This window comes from Corvus cornix, chromosome 8 (assembly GCF_000738735.6).
Source record: "Corvus cornix cornix isolate S_Up_H32 chromosome 8, ASM73873v5, whole genome shotgun sequence".
In the NCBI taxonomy this organism is placed as follows: Eukaryota; Metazoa; Chordata; class Aves; order Passeriformes; family Corvidae; genus Corvus; species Corvus cornix.
This window is the reverse complement of record NC_046338.1, coordinates 22,141,878-22,162,862: the sequence shown is the minus strand read 5'-3', so window position 1 is coordinate 22,162,862 and position 20,985 is coordinate 22,141,878. Positions and strand designations below refer to the sequence as shown.

The 20,985-nt window shown below is 36.7% G+C and overlaps 1 protein-coding gene across 9 annotated transcripts in view; it reads right to left on the bottom strand.

Moving 5' to 3' along the window:
* LOC104695411 overlaps positions 1 to 20,985 on the bottom strand; it is a 62,112-nt gene that overhangs the window by 25,030 nt on the left and 16,097 nt on the right. For 7 of the 9 annotated variants that reach the window (XR_752869.4, XR_752867.4, XR_752866.4 and 4 more), the window contains exon 2: positions 1,142 to 1,260. Coding sequence is in view for 3 of the 9 variants with exons in the window: in XM_010409268.4 (XP_010407570.2) it covers positions 1,142 to 1,260 (119 nt within the window). In the remaining 6 variants the exon portion in view is untranslated. Of the gene's footprint in view, positions 1 to 1,141; positions 1,261 to 6,962; positions 7,111 to 20,985 lie in introns of all 9 variants that reach the window. The other 2 variants (XR_752868.4, XM_039556186.1) reach the window with 2 other exon arrangements.

Below are 20,985 nucleotides of genomic sequence, written 5' to 3'. Positions count from 1 at the left end.
CATGGTCACAGTTTGTGCATAAACCTGTCTATGTAAGTGTTTCTAGATGTTCAGCTTCAGTGTTTCTCCAGCTGTTTCATAGGACTGTTTTTATAGGACACTAAAAGCTTAAAAAAGCTTGGAGTCAGTAAAAACAAAGCATGTAAGAACAACTTTAGTTGTGGTTGTTCCCATATTTTTGCTATTATTTCAGAATACGTCCTACTATGGTCGAATGTCCATCTGTTCCAATTTCTTGAATGTGTTCATGACAGGGTTGGGAGCTGATCCTGGGTTCTTTCCACATTTAATTGCTCCATTAAATACTGTGGGTATATTCTGGTTGTGGGTTATCCAATCTTAATTCATCATTACAGATAATTTAAATTATCCTAAATGCCATAGTGATCTGCTGGTTAGAGCAGAAAGCTGCTCAGGTACCAACTGTAATTGCCACTTGTGGCAGAAAAAAAACAAATGTGACTTTTTTCTGTTCTGAAACTCTGCGGCCATTTCTATTTTCCTAGTTGGCTTAGGCTGAAAATGACTTTTTTAAACAAGATTTAGCAAGACAGATTCTTGATTTCAGGTGATGACACTGATGCTTTATTGTAATAGAAATTTGTAATCAAGATTCTAGAAACCGTTAACAGTATACAGTTCTGCCTTCAGGATAAGAAAAATGGAGATGATTCCTGGAATCCTACTTCATGGGAGGAAGATTGGAGGGGCTAGCATGGGCTTAGGAATATGGAGAAAAGGACCTTCTCTCCCTTCTGGGCATGTAGAGTTGAACACTCACTTTTCTTTGTGGTCTATGTTTATTGCTAAACTCTTGAGCAAGCCTGGAGGCATTTCCTAAATGAGGCTGGAACTACATAGCTTTTAAACACAATTACCCCTCTCTCCTGCTTTCTGCATGCCCTGTCAGTTCTAATGGACTTTCCTTGGCTCTGACAGAAAGGGAAGGTGTGGGGGTCTCTGTGACCAGTCCCCTTCTTCCCCCAGACTGCGTGGAATGGCCACATCTTATTATGGCCCTTGGACAGCACCAATTTAAAGGTTCTCCAGAATATTAAAGCGTAAATTTTGCCTAAGGGGGGAAGTCTGGGAAGAAAAGAGTAGTCATTCAACAGCAAAGAAATAAGTTTGCTTCTACTACCTGATGCGAGACTCCTTCAGAGTGGAAAGAATACCAAACTGGGCTGTACTTTGTGTCATATCAACAGGATGGGTTCGCCCAGTGTGTTTCTTCCACAGTGATCTTCTGAGGCTTGTGGTCTGCAAAATGCAAAGAAAAAGCAATCCTATCACAACTAACAGCAAAAAAAAGTCTTAAGAAAACTGTTATTCGTAGGAATACAGATTAGAGTGTATCTAATAGAGGGGTAGAAATCTTACCATTTTTAAAAAAGAGTAACAAAAATAAAAACACCTAATGACTGCCTTAAGGAAAAACCCCTTTGTTAGCCTTCAAGCACAAGAAAATACTTGACCTGTTTTGAACAGTGTTTTTATAACATGCTTTTGTTGGATTACAATCTTTTTTCTCTTCTCTGTTTGATCTTAAAGTCTAACTGTGTTAATTTAAAAAATTAATATAATGCATTAAGCTTGTAATATGATTAAAGGTATTTTAGAACTTTATAGGAGAGGGGTTTTTTTCTCATTCTGTTAGTTTCTCAACTATTGCAACTGCAATTGCAGTTCTATGCAAAACAGTAACTACATATGGTTAAAAACTTCATGGTTTTTTTTTTTACTCTGTGGGGAAAATGCAGGAGGTTTTGAAGAAATATATTTTTCAATAAGTTTTTTTGGGAAGGCCTTTTGTGTGAGGAGAGTGAAAAAAGCCCCCTTTGCTGCCCTAGAAGGGTTGATGGCCTGGTGTTTTGGTGTGCCTCCGGAATGTCAGAGCTTTGTTGTTGTTGGAGAAGGGCCTGGAAACCGGAGTTTTTGATACTTTGTGTGAAAGTCTCAATGATCAGACTATCTATCTGCAAAGGATCGTGCTGCCTACTTTTTCTCCTCCTCTTTCTTTTATCATAAGGTCCTTTTCCCAAAAGAAAATTAAAATAACTTAGACATACCTCTCTTTAGTCTAATAATAAAATTTCAAACATCTCTGTATCTCTCTGAGGAAGGAATATTTTCTTAACTAGTCTTAACAGTAATGCATAGATCTATTGTTCATGTTGTCTAGTAAAGAAAAAATATAATAATGATATAGTTTTCTCCTAGTAATGAAACTGAAGAAACTGTATGTGTATTTAAAGAAAATGCTGTGGCTGAAGAGCTCAGGAGCAATGGAAAATTCTTGGTTTTATTCCACTGAGAATTGCAGAGAAACATCTTGCTGTCTGTGCACTTGTACTTACTTATGCATAATGAAAACTAGAGCAAATGTTGACAATGTGAGGTCTTCTTTAAAAAATATAAAACCAAACAGAAGTAAACAAGTTTGAGGGGGAAAAAAAAAAGTCCTTTTCATAAAGTCAACACGACTCTCTATGGAAGAATATAAAATAATCAATCTGATGTGCCTGAATCTCTTTTCCATTCATACAAAAACATGAAAAACCCAAGCTGCTCTGACTATTACATCATCTCTTTTGAAGTACAAATGCTAATTGAAATCAGTCAAATGTCTTTCTAAAAGCATGTGTGCTAAGATGCTACAGATCATTTTTTTTTCTTATGTACTTGAATACAGGTATATCTGATTTTCCCTAAAGCTTCTATTAGTGGGGGAGGAAAGGTGGTGCTCCCATGAGCCTCATTTTTAGTACTTCATGTTTTAATGTTTACCACTTAAATGTGGTTTTGAATGTGTTTCTGAATCATTACTTTGCAAAAAGAAACAGACGCTGCTGTCTATCTCCAGCTGAGTTTCCACCTTGCTTAGAGATTGGTGCTTTTCTCCTTTATTCTTTGGAAAAGATAATTTTTAATTAGATTCTGCTTTCCAGATAAGCTGCTCTTCACTTTTAATTCAAGGGAACAAGAGGTACCCATTGGTGTATGTTTGATCTCTTTGAAATACTTGTCTGCTCTGTCATTCAGATGTTTGTTGGATGGACTTTAAAGTATGCTTTGGATGCTGTTTAGAAAAATCTAGTGCCCCGTAAGTGCTGTACATGATAAAAGCAAGTGATGCTCAGGATCTATTGTGTGTGGGTTGCTGCAAACTGCTTTTTCTCTTAGTGCTTTTAGCTTGCTGACCTGCAGAAAAGCTTGTCTCCATGTTTTATTCCTGTTATTGATGTGAAAGTCTTTGTTTCAAGTATATTTTCATTTTGCTTTGACCTGTATTTATAGTTTTTAGTGCTGCCTGTTTAACACATGTGCAGACTGCTGCACTGAGTTCCTGCAGATGTTGTGAACCAGTATGACTTTTATAACTGCCTCTATGATGTTCAGTCATGGAAGCCTTGATTTAGCGAGAAGACACCATGTTCAGTCATAGATGTCTTCAAGTGTCCTGACCTAGACCTGGAAAAACCAGTATGGTATTTTCTTGCACTATCTGTGTGCTGAGCTGTCTGGGATGGTTTACTTTTGTGGCTTTAAACACATTACGTAAAGTTTGGAGCCATCTAGTAATTGCATGTTCCAAGTTCCTTTTTGCATCTACAGCAGTCCTGTTAATGTTGCCTTTTTTAAAACTCTTTGTTGGTAAATATCATCAGATACTATTTACTGTTACAAATATCATCAGGCTTTTGTACTCCAGATTTCTGCTCTGGAAAAGTCCATGAGATTAACACAGTACTACTGTCTGACTGGCTTCTGAGTTTACGTTTGCTGGGGGTTTTAGCAAACTGTTAACTACAAGTATGGTGGTTTTTACATCCTGATTTGGGGGGAATTTTGCTTATCAGATCACTTCTGTTTTCCCAATTCCCTCTGTGTAGAAACTTGCCCTAAAAGAGAGCCATCTCTGACTACATTTTGTTTATTAGGATTTCAAAATGCCTGAAAATCTGAAAATAATTTTAGAAAGAGTATTCCACTGTTGAAATAGTGGCCATGACGGTATCATTTTTCATCTGTATTTTGATATAATCATTTCATGTATTTAACAAACCATAATTTTAATTATTTTCAAGATAAATTTCAGAAAGACAAACCTTAAACAGACTCATATCGATGCATTTATCTGGGAGTGAAGTCACATGTCAGCACTGTATCATAGCCTGTGTCTGCTTGTGCCTGGAGGGGGGAGTTAAACTGTAGGGGGTAACCTTTCACATGAGTGTGCTATGCAGTGTTTGCAGGACTTAACATTTTCTTTGTATATGTTTCAGCTGGGTTTTTTCTCCTTGCTCAGGAAAATAGCATTTTCTGTGATATATCCTAGACCTTGGTCATTCCTCCCATCTCTACTATCAAAGCATCATATCATAGGTGTAATAATAAGACTTTTCTTTCTTTTTATGGTAGTTTCTAAGTAATGCTGCCCAGTTTGTCAAGTCAGATATGCAACCAACATTGTACACAGTGGTTTTGTAGAAAGCGGGATTGAAAGGGAAATAATTAAATCAGCTCTGCTGGTCAAGACTTGCAATGAGATGTTTTCTGGGGGAAAGAATTCTAACAGTAAAGTCAGGACCCATTAGTCCTATTCTCTGTGCTGGTTCACAGCATTCTTTGTCCCTTTCTTAAGGGCCACAAAAAACCTTGGCTGCTGGCCCTTCCAGTTTGGGGTGGGGGGAATTAGAAATATAAAGGTTTAGTATTCGCTCTTTAAAACTGATATTCTTAGCTCTTTTCCTTGCTAAGGTAGAATGAAAACCATAAACTATTGGTAAATGTCAACTAACTGCTAGACTTGAAAGAACCAGCAGCTGCTTTCTGCTTATGAAGCAGAGAAACTGTGTGGGAGGAGATGTTAAGAACCTCAAATACCCACTATAACAGAGGGGCGGGGGAGAGACTGTACTGAATATGGGGTTTAACCTTTAGAATTCTTTTTCTGTTCTCTCATGCTCTTAGACTTGTAGGAAAATGCAAAATGGCAATTGATTTGTTTCAGGTAAAAGCATCAGACAAAGGCCCCATGCCACCAAAAACTAATTTCTGATAAAATATGGAGTATTTAGCTTGCCTGTATCAATTTTGTGTCCGTTAAAGATTTATGGTATGAATCTCATAAACAGTTTTCAAATGTATTTAATGAATAATTGTTTGCAAAGGGCTTAAGTGTGCCTCAAATCAGATGCAATGTTTCAATGCAGCAACATTATTAACAGCATCGTTAGTGTAGGACTGAAATGGCAACACTTAAAAATGCATCTACCACAAACCTGAAATGATGAGTTTGTCTTGAATACAAATAAACATAGAGGAAATAGACTGAGAGGTATCCATTCACGATGTATAAAATAAGATCAAAAATAGGCCACAAGTTTGTTAATATAAATTGAGACAAATTCTAGCTCAGCAACACTGACCTAAAAGCTGTTTATTCTTCTTTTAATGGAAAGTCCATACCTGCTGTTGAGAAAAGACACAGGGCTTGTTCTGTGATTTTTTTGGGGGATTTTTTAAGTAACTTACTTATACAGTAATTAATAGATCCTTCATCACTTTCTGATATGGAAAAAATATGTATAGCCTCATTAGCTCATGGCACAACTATTTTTAACCCTTTTAAAAATATTGGTGCAAAACAATGTTTTTCATCTCATCTAGAGACTAGAAAATGTAGAAAGAAAAAGGGCTGGATTATTTTTCTTTTTTCCCTGAAAATAGTCAATTACAAGACACTTAATAAATGTATCTGGAAAGCGTGGTAGTAATCTGTCTTTTATAATTGGAGACCTTTCTGTACCTAGATGCTGATTGTACTGGGCAGATGAAACAGCTCTCAAGGAATGATAAATATTGTTCAGTATGGGAAGACTGTTTTTACATGAACTCTCATATGCAAAAAAAAAGAATAGAACTTCAGTTCTGTTATTTCACCTGCTCTCCTTTTAAACATGTCCTTTCTTGTGTGCTGACTACTCCCACTATGGAACACTTGTCTACAGTCCTGGGAATTACTATTAACTCCCTAAGATGGGGGGTGGGAAACTACAACTGGTGAACAAGGGCTGGAAGGGTACCAGCTGGAGGATATTTGTGACAGATCAGAATAACAGGAAGAGAGAGTAAAAAAGAAATGGTCAGCACTTTTGGCTTTTTAAAAGTGGGGTGCAGATGACTTGCTGTTATGTTTTTGCAATGTCTTGTTTCCAGACTGCTGGCTTAGTCAGCCACATCTTTAATTTGCCCAGTTTATAACAGCTGTTTTGGCTGCTACCACAGAAAGAGAAATTATAATTTCCAAGCCTTCATTTCATCCCTCTTACCTATAATCCTCAAGTTCCAGTCTGTCTGACCACTTGACTAGGCTTTTTAATTAACAGATCTTCTTGGGGGCCCTTAAATGTGTTTTGCATATACAGGAGCACTAAACAGCCTTGGAAACTCTTGATGAGATGAAAAAAATCCTGCTGGGAATATAAAATGGCACATAGTGCCTAGAATAATGATTTCCATAATTGAAATTTTCATGTGCTGTATTAAAAGGCATCATTTACCTGGGGTCCTGTTCTTTTGAAAAGAAAAATGTTTTAGTTTCAAAAACTTGTCTGTTTAACTCTATCTCTGAATGGTTTTGTTGATTCCTCAGAAGGCGGCTTATGGGTTTGGCAAAAAACCACAAAGCTGAAGATGAAAACTAGCATTGGAAGATTTCTGTGCAGTCTGTGATTTAGATGTACTTGATTTGCTCAAATAAGGCAGGTGGTGGAGTTCTGTAATGATCTTTACTTCGTACCTGAGACCACTGATCATTTGGCTGAAGGTGGCACATTGTTAATGATGTGTTAATAAACATAATTTGGAAAGGTAGACTCTTTGATAGAAGGTAATAGCCCTCACTGCTGCTAGTACCTTAATGTAATCGAAGAAAACATCTTGTTTTAATCATTTACTAATTGAATGGCACAGCAACTAGTCTCTGGGATGTACCTTAGAGACCCGATTGTGTTTCATCGACTTCTGGGGAACAGACACAGATGATGGTGGTCAAATTGCCCTCAGTTCCCTTCATTGCTGGTCTGCAACTCTGTGGTGATTTGTCTAGAAGACAAAGAAATAAAGGATTTTGTTTGGTAGTTTAGGATATGTCCAATAGATCAGTCAATAACTGATCTTGACATTCCCCAAGGAAAAATCACTAGTGTCACTATAAAGGTCTTAGTGGTTGTGTACGATCTGTACTAACTTTTTCTTTGGATTTTTAGATAAAATAGGTTTTGCTTCAAGCTAGCTCTAAATGAAATTAAATTATTCAGAATATTAAGCTGTGACACAATGCTGTCAATGTCTTATATTTTCAATGGTTTAAACATCATAAATAGTTACATCAGTGGTATTTTTTCCATGCTGTTCTGACTTGTTCTTCATGTAAGATCATTCAGACATATAAAACAATAAAAAAAATTCCAGAAAATGAGCTCTGGGGTTATTTTTCAGAGCTACAGACGAGTGTTGGCAAGATCAGTTTCTGAAAAATCAAATACTAAACCTGTGTGTTGGGTATTTTTATAGTGTAATTCTGAATTAATTTTCTTACATAAAATTGATCCTGCATAACTACTGAAATGCAGGTCTAGGTAATAGTCTGATCTTTACTGGTGACATGCCAGTCCTAATGAAACCTGCACCAGTCCTAATGAAACCTGCACCACTCCTGCACTTTTTCACTAGCTCTGAATATTATTCCAGTCTCAGCCTGTGATATTCAAAAGCACAAGGAGCTACATAAATGCCTTGCCCCATCCCTGAAGTGCAGTGAGTTAGGTGATGGGATTCTCAGAGCCTTCTAAATTCTTGGCATTCAGGAAAGAAAATGCCAGGGCTCAAGTAACAAATACTTGAATTGCTTCTCAGAGCCACTTTATTAAATTGGACTCCTTTAAACAAGTTTAGTACCAAGTAAGTATGGCATATAAGATCTAAAAATATTTTTTTCAAATCTGTACTTTTCAGTTGTCTAATGGTTACTTTTTGAAGAACTTGTGGCCTTACACAATACTGTAATTATATAGCATATTCTCAAAAAACCTGGTGTCTAGTATTAACCTTCATGTGGTTTTGTGGAAGACATTTTGAGTATTTTGGATCCATCTTGTTTGGCTATGCTGTCTCTATTATGATTAATAGAGGAACATGCATGTTTGAATTCTTCAAATAGCTTTGGAAAATCTCACACTTTTAATTTGTCTATTTTATAGGACAAGAAAAAAGCCCCATCACCCCTCAGGGAATTAAAGTACAATGCTTTAATTACACAATGCCCATTAATGTTAATAAATTTTATGCTAAAGACTTATGTACCAGTGCCAAGTAAAACATAAGTCTCCTTTTTCAAGCCCCGTGCCACACACTACCTGGACATGCGGCCATTAAAATGAGCTCAGTTGCAATGACAGACATTAGACAAAGATGCAAGATTTCATTTTGACTTCCAACAGCTTCTATAGGTTGAAATACTGCTAATATTTGATTTTTGAGTGATCTTTAGAAGTATTCAGATTGAACAGTGTTAGGTGAATGACAGAACATACGTGAAATCAAGAGAGAATGTTTTTCACTGCTGCACTCTTTCTATAATCTGATATAACTTGAGCTTTCTCTGTAAAGATTATTTGTAATGATATGCTGAAGAATGAGTTTACCAGATAAAGCATGTTTGCAACTATTCATAAATCTTGTTTCTTATTTCATTCTCTGCTCTGTTTCTCTTACCTAAGTCATTAACTGCAGCCCATTTATTTAAAATATAGCTCTGCTGTTAACAATTCTAGAATTTGACCTCAGAACTAAATCTCCTTTTCTCTTGGAATATTCCTGGAAATCAGGCAATCATATTACTCTTGATCTATGTGTACAAGTTGCAGCAGTTCTGCTTTTGGGGTGGGTGGGGTAGAAGAAGAGTTTGGGATTCAGTCTTTGAGAATTTGAAGTGAGGGGAATGTACCAGTAAATGGATCAGACTGGGAGATGCAGACTTATTTCATCTCTGAAGTCAGACAACATCTAGGATCTCTTTGTACTAACAAAATGAAAATGTAATGGTGGTGTGGTCTGGTTGAGAATGGAGACCAAATGGACACAGCTATACATGAGGAAGATAGTATTTAGGAGGGACTGAGTGATGCTTGAATGGTAAAATGCATAAAAACCCCTAAAACCATTTAGATACTGACTGGCTATGAAGTGTTAGAATATGCCTAGACTTAGCAAGTGGGAGGATAATGGGAGCAGCCAAAGGAATGTGAGGAAATTTAATGAAAAATAAGCGTGGATTTGTAACTAAATGTGTAATGTTCAAGGTTTTTTCTGATGTTCCTGGTACTTCACCTCAGGTGTAACACAGAGAACAGGGTTGGGTTTTGGTTTTTGGGGTTTTTTTGGTTGATTTGTTGTTGTTGGTTTTTTTTGTTTGTTTTTTTTTTTTTTTTAGTAAATTACTCTGGACCATCCTGATCCCTGTGTAACAATCAGTGTTGATATCCTGAAGGGGATTTGTTAGCTAGTCAAAGGACTACCAGTCCTTTCTTTCCTAAGTCTATTGTCAGAGCAGTCTTTGGGAACAGACAAGGGGAAGAGAGAGTAAGGGCTGTGAGGCAGCACCTGCGTTCAGAGTGAGAACTGTGCCATGTCCTCATGGGCTGAAGGAACAGGAACACGAGGGTGAGCCCAGCAGAGAGCTGGTCTCTCTGCCCATGGTGTTTCCTGCAAGCCAGAGGGTCCTGGCTTCTTAGAGTGCTCTCAGCAGTCATGTTTTATCCTCAATCAGAAACCTGTTGATGCAGGGCATTAAATCACATTTTTAGAATGATTATTATGTAAAGATTTCTATGTTCTGTTTATATTGCATTAGTGTTCTGCTGAAAGACTGGAAGACTTTGGCTGAATTTGAGTGCCTTTGTAGAAGCAGCCTCCCATAAGACAAAGAAAAGGTACATTACAAGCAGAGAGTTTGTAAGAATGCTACATGTTGATGAGCACTAATTATCAGAGCTGGGAGCATTCTGAAAACCTTTCTGATGACTAAAACTCCATTTTACACCTCTACTTCCTAAATTGCTAGTCTGGTGGGAGCTTATGTTATTTTTAATGGTAGCTTCTTTTGCCACTGAGTCCTAAAGGACTGGAATCAAAAGAGTAGTTTCTAATATTATACATTGTCCTGAATACCCCTTTTATTTTTAAATTAGCAAGAATCTTGAATTGTCCCAAATCTTCCCACTGTCAATTGGACTTCCCCCAACTTTCTGACTAGTTTCGAAGAGAAATCATGTTGCTTTTCTTCCTTCTCTGCCTGCCTGTGCTCACCTCACAGCTGCCCTTCCTGCTCAGAGGCAGACCTGTTCCAGCTCAGTGAGGAGTGCCAGTCACGACAGTTTAACAACCCAAAAGTAGTAAACTTGTTATGAAAAGCTTGAAAACTTGGATATGCCTAGGTGCCAGGCTTTTAAACTCATTGCAACTTTATTAATGACACCCTGGGGGAAGCATCTTTTAGTAGTTAACACAGTCGAACAGATTGGAGCTAAAAAGCTGGATTTACTTTGTCTTGGTTGTGTGTGTACTACAGCATTATCAGGAAATGATTTAGAGCAATGGCAGTGAACTCTTAGCTTTGACCGTGTTAAACTGAAGGTTCTCCATGACTGAAAATTTTTCTGACTTTATGGGAGCTTCCCCCTCCTATCCCCTGTAGCTCTTTGTAGTTTAAAAAGCACTGTGTGTTAAATAGCATTTGTTGAGCTTACTCAAGAAGCAAATATGATTTCACTTTTTCTTGAAACATTCGTTCCTGCTTTGCTTTTGAGATTACACATGTGCCAGTGTGCTATTCTTCTCCCTAGCAGTTTCTACATGAAATTTATTTTCCCTGAAAAAATTGAATCTTTGTGTCTTTGTCTCCTCACTAGCTTTCAGGCATGTTTTGGCAGGGACTCTGACTGTCGAGGCACTGAAGGAGGGGCCTTGCATTCATTTGTCAGCTTTTCTTGCATCTGTAATTTTTGCCCACTCAGCAGTACTGGTGGGGCTTAAAAAAGGGGGAGAACTTGCAGTTGTTGAAAGTCAAACTCTTGAAATAATTGCCAGACTGTAACAGTTTGGGAAAGAGGTGTGTGTGAGAGAAACAACAAATGCTTTGGCTAAAACCAGCTTTAGCTTTAAGGTTTTAGCAACTGTCCATTTCATGTAATTGCATGCCTTTTCCCCATATATCTTTATAGGCAATGGTACTGTGTTTTTATAGATTTGCTCATTATGTGTTGATAAACTGGCTTTTCTTAATGATGACAAAAATAATTTCACTGGTGTTTAAGACCTGGTTGTTTGACCAACAGTTTAATTTAAAATGTTCAAGTCTTCTCTAACTTTTGTTCTAATCCTCTACTGCAGTCTTCCTTCACAAGCTGAGTGCTTTTATCTCCTCATGTAACGTAACCAAACAAATTAGTTAATTTTTTTTATTGTTAGAAGACAGATCCCTTCATACTAAGGAAAGCATTTTTCCTCTTCAGCTTTTTATGGAATATTAACGTTGATCTCTCCTCCTCGTTTCAGTAGGCTATTTAAGCTCAGGGCTCATACTGTGAGCTGTTAATTAATCAGTGTGACAGATGAAGAAAGTATCCAACTATGAAAGGAAACCTTACTTCAGTGACTAACAATAAGGATGTGAGCCTGAGTGATTTAAAGGATTTTTTTTTTTTTTTTGTGAGTGTGTGATAAGGAGTCTTAAGCTGTTTGAGGTAAAGATGGGGGTTTTTTTGCTCAGATTGTGTCTCCGCACAAACATTAAAGGGCTCGTCAATATTTTGTCTTGAAAAGTCTAGACAGGAGTTAAAAGAGCCTCTCCTACAGTTTGAAGAGATCCTGTTTCCCATAATTAATAACAGGAAGCAAGTAAATAAGGCTTTACTGACAAATGAAACTGCAACAGTAACATGTACCTAGAAACATTAGATCCTAGCTGAGAAATGCAGCTGAGGTCTGTTGGTTTTAGCGTACAGGAAAAAATTGCTGTAGAGGCACATTAGAGCTTTGCTCATGTCTAATTCGTTTATGTGATAGCAGACTAAAAGTCAAAAAGTAATGATAATGCATTTTAATTGAGAGTGATTCGTGACCTTTGTTTACATCTGTGTTACAATCCAAGAACTCTTCCCTTGTCATTATTTGAAATTCTTTGAACTCAAAAGGAGATTTTCATGTTTATTTAAAAGCTACCAGAAGGCATTTCAGACATTTCCTGGAACAAACTGTATATATGTATTTTAGGAAGATAAGAAATGAAAGGAAACTTGAGGAAAAGCTTTCAATTTTCTTCCTTTTTGAAGATTGCGTTTTCCCTTCAAAGATACCTTCTCAGAAAAGAGTTGGAAACCCTTCTCTCCCCCTCTCCAATTCCTCTTGTTAAAATCAGTTAAACAACAAAAGGGGAGTTGGACCCTCATCTCTTCTGTACCACTGTAAAACCAGAGCAGTGCTATTTATCTCACTGAGCTGTTAAGTTCATTTCAGTAACTCCACATTGCACAGACAAAAATTCAGTCTTGCCCTTGCCTGCCATACCTCTGATTTCTTTGGTGTTTTGGGTTACACTGGAAGGGGGAGGTTTCTGTCTGTGTGGCTGGGGGATTGGTTGTTTTCCTAGGGAGCAGCAATGGCTGAATGCAATATTCAGAAGCACTGGGAAGCACATTTAACGTTGTGTTTGTGCTGGACCTTAAGTCTGGGCTTGTTGAATTATGGGCTCATCGTCTGGCATGCTGACTATATGATACAACTGTGTGATACAGACTGTTTGTCATCTTGGTGCTGACCTTGAAAAGAGAAGAAAAGTGGATTTGTTTCACTGATTCTTAGATACACTGGACAGTAAATTCCTGCTTTAGCTATTTAATTTACGGTTAACTACTAAATTTTTTCTGCTGTAGGTGAGCTGTTGGGCTTTCTGCTAAAAAAGACAAGATAGGACAAAATAAGCTTGTTTATAGAGCTAATGTTTTTTCCTTTTCTGTATATTTTAGAAGATTAACAGCCATTGCTCCACAGAAGTATGGTGATGAATACTAAATAGTCCACCATAAGGCATTTTGGAAGGAATTCAGTAAATTCAAAGATACCCCAACATTGTATTCCATAACTTTTTCCACTGACTGCAGCTTGTACTATGAAAAGCAACAGACTATATCCCAAAAGAGGACTATGCTATTTACAACACCTTGTCAGGTCAAAATGTTTCCTGGCAGGTATTCTTTTATTGTTGACTGATTAAGTGAGATACTTGAGCACATGCACCTAACCTTAAGCAGAGACTTATCCCATTCCCCTCAATGAATTCATATGTTTTCACAGTTCATTATTGGTCTTCTGTTATCTTCTAAATGCCTTTCCCTCCCCTGCTAAGTACTGAGTTCTGTCACCTTGAGTCATGCATGCCAATATCTAGCTAGACTTACAGCTTTTAAATGAGACAACCTCTGGAATGTGGTGCTACTTGACACAAGCACTTGGCTTCTTACTGAAAATAAATAGCTCAAATGTCACTTCAAATGCCTATTGCAACAGGAAAAAGTCAGAGACAACTGTTGAAGGTGCACTTTCCAGGTACCTATAAGGTATTAGATCAAGTTTTTTCCCTAACCCAGAATTGTAATAACTCATGAGTTCCCAATGAAATTTATTGTGGAAACATAAACATTTTCTTTAATACATAAAAATTTTTCACCAGCAAAGCTGTGAATAAAATTGCATTACTTTGTCATTTATTTTGGACCTTTGAAAATCATGTGTCTAAATTGTGCAGCGTGTAGGGTTAGAAATTTTTCTAATTATAAAGGAAACAATATACAAGTCTCTTTAACACCAAACTTGGGTATCTTCAGTTTTATGCCCCAGAAAGCATCCTTATATTGAGCCTGATCTTTGTACTCAGTTTTTGATGTGGGTTTGCATTAAATAAAAGGTGGAAATTTCCACGTTTAGGGTGCTTCTTTTAGAAAGAAAGGTGATCCATCAGTGAACAGTTTGGATTCTTTGAATTGTCAGATTATATATTACCAGTGCTGTGTGCACTGGTACATGTAGGTTGTTTAAATGCATATTTCAGAGAGATTAATGACTATAGTAAATAGTAGACTAATGTAAAGTAAGGTTCCTGATATAATCTTAGTTCAATCTAAAAGGTGCTGACATGAAAAGCTACAGTCTTAACAGGACTAGGTATTGGTGGCAAAATTTTGCTCTCTTTAATCTTATAGTACATAATTTCCAAGTGAAACTCTTGATAACCAGTAGTTTCCAGGATATTATCTAGATTTCCTGTTTATTTTATGTGGCATTGTAAGTATCATCTTGTGCCTTTTTCTAGAAGAATGAAGACTCTTTATAACAGCGTATTATCTAAACCCTACTCAAAGTCGTAAGGTTCAAAGTAACTGGAGATACCCTGATCATACCTCGCCTTTTAACACAGTATTTCTTTTTGTTCTCTAGGATTTTTAATTAATTTTAGTGTTCTTTTCTTTGTGCTTGTGACTGAACCTGGTTCATCCCTTCTCCACCATTTTTAAATATTGTCTAAGGGTAAAGATGTATTTCTGATTCAACAGAAGGCTCCTTATAAGAAACCTAACTAGAAGAAAGTAAAGGAAAATTAATTTTCATTCAACTTAAAATATTAAAGTTTCTAATTGCATTCCAGACTATTATTTAAGTATGCTAAGAATCTATTTTTCTGGTGCTTCACATTTAGTGTAGGAAGTCTTTTGAAAATCCCTGCAATTCACAGAAGTTGGGAAGTTCTGCTTATTTCTTTTAAGCAATAAACTTACTTTGGCATATGATTTAAAAAAAATATTCCTAGTCATCCTTCTTTTAAATTAAATAATGATTGTATAGGTGAAAATACTGCAAATTACTGTGAAGGTGTTAAAGTAGAGGCAAGCAGGTGGATTAAGACTTAAAGAATTTGCCCCAAAGTTCCTTTTAGCATAACTGCTATTGGCTGCCTCTTGGAAAGTTTGCCCTACTGTGTGCAAAAGCTCTCCAGGCTGTCAGGGAGTAGAACAGAAGTGAAATAGAAAAGCTGTTCTGAACAGCAATCAGGCAACAAAATCCAGGGATAGCCAATAGGATATGTGAGTTCAGGCATTTAATTTTCAAAAATGTTGCCTTTAGATATTCAATTAAAAAAGAGGTTTAGACTTTCCATTTTTCCTTTGTAAAACAGGGAACAGAAGATACCTGCTAACATTAGAAAAGATCTTTGAAAGGGACAGGCACTTATCGTTGCCTTTATTTCAGCAGAAAGAGCTGAGTGATGCTGTAGATTGGAGAGGGATCCTGGCTCTCTCAAGTCTTTATGTCATTCATCCTACAAGGGGTTCAGAAGGAGGGGAAATGCCCTCAGAGTCCTTACTGTGCTCTGTAATCAGAGGAAGAGATAGTAGAGTTGCATCCTTTTTTGGCAGCAGAGGAGTAAGGGAATACCTGCTGCTATTATTTCTTGATGTCCTAGTTTAAGTTCAGACTCACTAAATCAATGTGCCTCATGTTCTCACTCCCTTAAATACAGCTACCTGTATTTCTTTGAACAGCCAGGAGATAGGAATGTGAGAGAATGAAACAGGATTTTTATTTGTTTTCTTAAATGTTTTCATAAAGGTTTTTGTAACTGCCTTGGGCTGCACCTTTCCAGAAGTATTATTTCTCCCAGGTGACCTAAATGTAATGTGACCAGTTAAATAAATGGATTTTGTGGTTTTTTATAATAAAGCATATAGGGATATAGAATAAAAGTCAATGATACTTTTCTCTTCCACTGCTTTTTGCCTGAAAGGAGATAATTTTCCATTCTCACACAAAACAAATACTAATCTCCTTTTTAAGTATCCACTGCTTATTCTTTTTTGACTTTCTTACAGTTCTCATTTTTTACTAGACTATATTACTGACATAGGTGTGGTAGAAGCCTTCACTTATGGTATGGGAAAGGAGTCTTGTTAAACAACTTTTACACTTTTTTTTGACAGGCTCTACACAGTACTTTTTCCCCTGAAGTCACTATGGGAAGTGGGACACATATGGCAAACTTTTTTCGTAAGTATATAATATGTCAAATAATATTTTGGTGTATGCAGTGAGCCTTGGTTTAAGTAGCATGGCATACAATACCTCATTTTACTAATTAAATTAACATATATAGACATTAACATTTAAATGCTTCTTGCCTGCAAGTTAGGGCAGGTCATACTTGTCAAAGTTTCTTCTCCATCTTGTTTCACTTTTAGAGTTTCGATCTGCTTTTCACCTACAGTAAGGTCATAGTTGGGACATTCTGGGGGGGTCTACTGTGGTTCTGGCTGGTTGGAAGAATTTGCCCTTTTGTTTGTCCCTCCACCACCAGTTGCACCGATAAAGGCAGCAGAGCAGTGCATGGCCTGGGTGGTGTTGCTGCTGTGCAGGTACTACAGCCTGGCTACTGGTGTTGGCTCATTGGAGAGGTTTCAACAGTACATTTTAGTTCTTTTCAACTAGGAGAAAAACTTTTAAATAACTCTTTATCCAGTGGAAACCTTTTGCCTCATGATGCTGAGTTCTGCCCTTGAAGAGTGCTTTGACTCTGCATTTTGAGATCTTCTAGACAAAATTTCTCTCTGCAAAGACAAGCAGTACTTAGTGAACTGAGACCTTTTTGTTCCTTTCGTTACTCTTTTTGATTGACTGTTAAAACCATTTTTTCTCTTAATCACTAAAAGATGCAGAATTACATATTCATTTCTTAGGAAGTGTTAAACTGATCTTTCTGCCTTAAAACATGTAGAGAACCTTCTGTAAAAATTTATGTAAAGAAAAAAATCAACAGCCTAAAGCAACAGAACGATTTGAAGTATATAGAGTAGTGTGCATTAATGTTTTACTGGTGTTTGGCACTGTTTTTTGGAGAGGTTTTTGTGGGGTGTTTTTTTTGTTGTTTTTGTTTATTTTAATCTGGAGATTAAAAGCCTAACCTTGATGATACTCTCATTAAAAGAAGAAATTTTAGTCAGTCTTCTACTAATCTCAAGCGTGCTGCCAGGTACTTGTCCTCCACTTGATAAAGGAAGATATATATTTGTTAACTATTTTTCTCTCATTTAATCATATAAACCTTTCTAATAGAATGGGATTTTGTCTTTGTAAAGAAATAACTGTCTTTTGTTGTACAGTATTTTTTTATGATACTGTAATAAACAAACCAGCATTTTAACTTGGGAGGCAACTTCCTGGTGCTAAAAACCAACAAAAGCAAGTCCAGCACATGAGTCATAGTGAGAAATTTCTTTTAAGGGATTTGCCCTAAATTTGATAGTAGCTCAAAATACTTAAAGGTTTTGAACTTGTATGTTTTATTCATTCCACAACTCAAACAGATAAATTTTTTTTTAAAAAAGAGGAGGGGCAAATGTTTCAGAGGGACTGCAAAGATTTAAGTGCATACCTTGCCCTCTTAATAGCTTTAAAATGGAAGATGAAAACTGTGGTAACAGGCTCTTCTGCTGGATTCCTGTGAAACATGGGAGTTTTCTCCATGAAAAGTCCCTTGCAATCAATACCTGACATCCAAATGGCACATTTGGATGGCTTGGAAAATGGCAGCCTGTAAGAATTTTAATAAAGGCTGAAGATGTTTCTCAGGAAGAGCACCATCTCTAACATTGTTATCTACAGTACCATGATGAAGGTTTCAAAATCCCAGCAAAAGAGTGTCAGCTACCTTTGTCAGCTGCACATTTGCTTAGCTTTGGTCATAAGCAGAGGCTGAGAAGATCTTTATCTTGCCTGGCTTGTTATAGGTATCACCTATTTTGTGATGGTGGAATCTTCTGACAGCAGAATTATTTTAAAATGAGATTTTTCTGAACCTCATTTCTTTTCCTCTACCTCCCCAAAACTGCACTAATTAAAGCCCAAAAGTCATCCTTCCCCTCCCCTGAATAAGTTCGCATAATTCATTAACAATTGCAATTCTCTATTAAAAAACCTAAAAAGTAAATTTGGATCTGGGATTGTGATAAATCTACTTTATCTGGAGGACTGGTCTTAGGGCATTTTTATGTTTAATTAAATGGTTTTACTGTGTATTTTATTGGAAAAGTTGGCATAAGCAGTTGCACTTGTCCAAAATGGACTAAACTTTTTACTAGACGTTTAGGTTGGTACTGTTGCACATGATATAGCTTGCGAATTTCACCACAGATTTTGTATTTAGTTCTACCTTGTTGTTAATTATGCCAAGCAACTTTGAGGTGCTTCTGGCCCACTACATTAAGCACTAAATAACTTAGTGGGAGGCCACATTGCTGTGTTTATATGAGAGTGAGATAAAGTAGCATTACTCAGTATGTTGAATTGACGCGACCACTGAATGCTAGATTGCTAATTTATATGAAGTCCTTCACATAAAGAAATGAATCACTGTATACCATTCATTGCTATTTTTTTTAACTGGCAAACTGATAAATACTTCATGACCACAGGTAAGCAGAAAACTCACTTTTTCCAGCCCACAAAACTTTGAGTTCAAAACTAGTCCTGTTCTACTTTAAATTTCAGTGAAATTTAGGAAGAATGAAGAGATCTGTCTAAAATAGTCAATTTACTGCTAAATGTGAAACAGTTATTTTGGAGTCAGTGTGTCTGTTTTTTGACTATAAATTCCCTTTTAATCCCTGGAAATGTTTTCTGAAGGAGTTTTCTTTAAAAATGGTACAACTCCACATGAAGTTTAACTTTATGAATCACCATCCTCCAGCTTGACAGAAAAGCCGATATTCAAAGACTGCAGTACTTGTGAATTAGGAGTCAAACATGAAGTGAAATCTTCTTACGTTTTTGGTGAGAAGTGGCACTTGATCCTTGAGGCAAAGAAATTCACTTCAACCTACATGACACATCACATCACATTACGAGCAAGTGCACTGGCAGGGCTATAAGATGAAATGCCGTTTTCTGTTAAGTTAAAAGTAGGACATGTTTTTTCCATTTCTGAGAGTTCTATCACTTCATATAGTTGCTTTTGGAAATGAAAAATGGCAATGGTCCTGTACAGAAGTGGTCTATGAATTACAGAAAAGCAGCTTATGCTGAGCAGTGTGGCACAAGAAGATGCCAAGCATTTCATGAGGAGAGAATGCAGCACAGTCACGTGGAGATTACAGAGCCCAAAAAATTTAGTTATGCTAAGTCTCTTATTCTTAAATAGAGAGGGGAATGAATAAAATATAATTACAGGGTTTTTTATTCTAGCAGGCTCCACAAATATAGTGACCTTATAGATGATCAATATACTTACAGAACCTGTACAGTAAGTACAGAGAGAAAGAGATCATATGGGGGGTTTTAGGTGTGTTAACTTCAGTATCCTGATCCAAATTACTGCTGCTAGGCTTTGAGGACAATGTACAACTCTGTGTATCATATACCTTACAGAATTACCTGGATTTCTGTTACTCTATAGCATTGTCCAAAGGATTTTCTGCTTTGGTTTATAGTAGGATGAACAAAGGGACTAATCCTAACACAACTTCTCACAGCTTGAGAATCAGGGAATAAACAAAGAGGAGTTTCTCATATTATATCATTCTGAATGTGGAACAGGAGCCCAGATGAACATGGGTGTCCTTCTGGCTTCACCAGTAGCTTGGTTTTTCCTTAAGGAAGCTCATAAAAATGTTTCAATCTGATAGGTTTTGTTTAATTTTCATTCTGGTGATTAGTTGGAATAGTGTTCTACATATGGATAAAAGCAACTATAAGGCCACAGAGGTGATGGAGTGGTGAAGAGAATTTTATTCTTTGCACTGTATTTTGATAAATTGTCTTATTTTAAGATTTTTGTTGTTTTAATAGTTTTGACACAATTTTATTTTCAAGAGTTTGAATCAGTGGAAAAAGAATAACAAAGACTTAAAAACAAGAAATATGCTGCAGGGAGGACTGTAACCCTAGCTCACAAAAGCTTTTGCTTATAATAATAAAGACTGGAGTTGTAATTAGCTTTTTTGGAGTGTTTTTCACTCCAGCTGCACTAGACAATACTCTGACTTGTAGTCAATACATACAGACATATCTACTTATTTTCCTTTGCATTGCAGCATGTGTACTTCCCTAATTGGCAGCTTGCCATTTATATGTGGAAAACAAGATTGTGTTAGCAAGAGGGAGAGACTGAGATATCAAATGTCTGCAGTGCACAAATATCTGAGTTAGATTACTGCAAGGAGAAGGGATTTAAGTTTGAATTTAGATATTTGGATCATAATGCACTTAGGTCTTCTGTAAGGCTAAACATGAGCTACAAATAACCAAAGTTAGAACTCGGACTGGCACTGCAAGATTTCACTTTAGAACCACCCGTTACTTTCATTTAATGTGGAATTTACATAGATATTCAGAAAGAGTAGATAGATTCAATAAAGCCGCTCAAGTTTTCTCTTAATACTGAAACTTGTCAAACTGCTGAGATACTGTTCTCCCCTTACGAAGGATGGGATTGTGAAGGCATTCTACTTTATTTTGGGGAAGTTAAACATCATAGGTAGCAACAAGTGAATACAGTGTTCTAGGAAATAAATGTTCCTTACTCCATACAAGAACTAAAAAATTAGCAGTAATATCCCACACATTTTTGTATATTAGAGAACTGATGTAACAACAAGAGTTCTATCAGGTAGTGTATCACTGCCCTTCTAAATGGATGTATTGCTGATCTTATTGAGGATCACTTGGCACCGATTTCATACTGTCTAGCTAGGCCAGCAGTAAAGCATTAAAATCAATTTTATCTCCCTAGGAAAGTCTTGCTATGTCTTCAAACTTCTCTTGCTACATCTTAAGTAAAATTGATTGTGAGTAGAACCAAATTCTGGATCTTGTCTG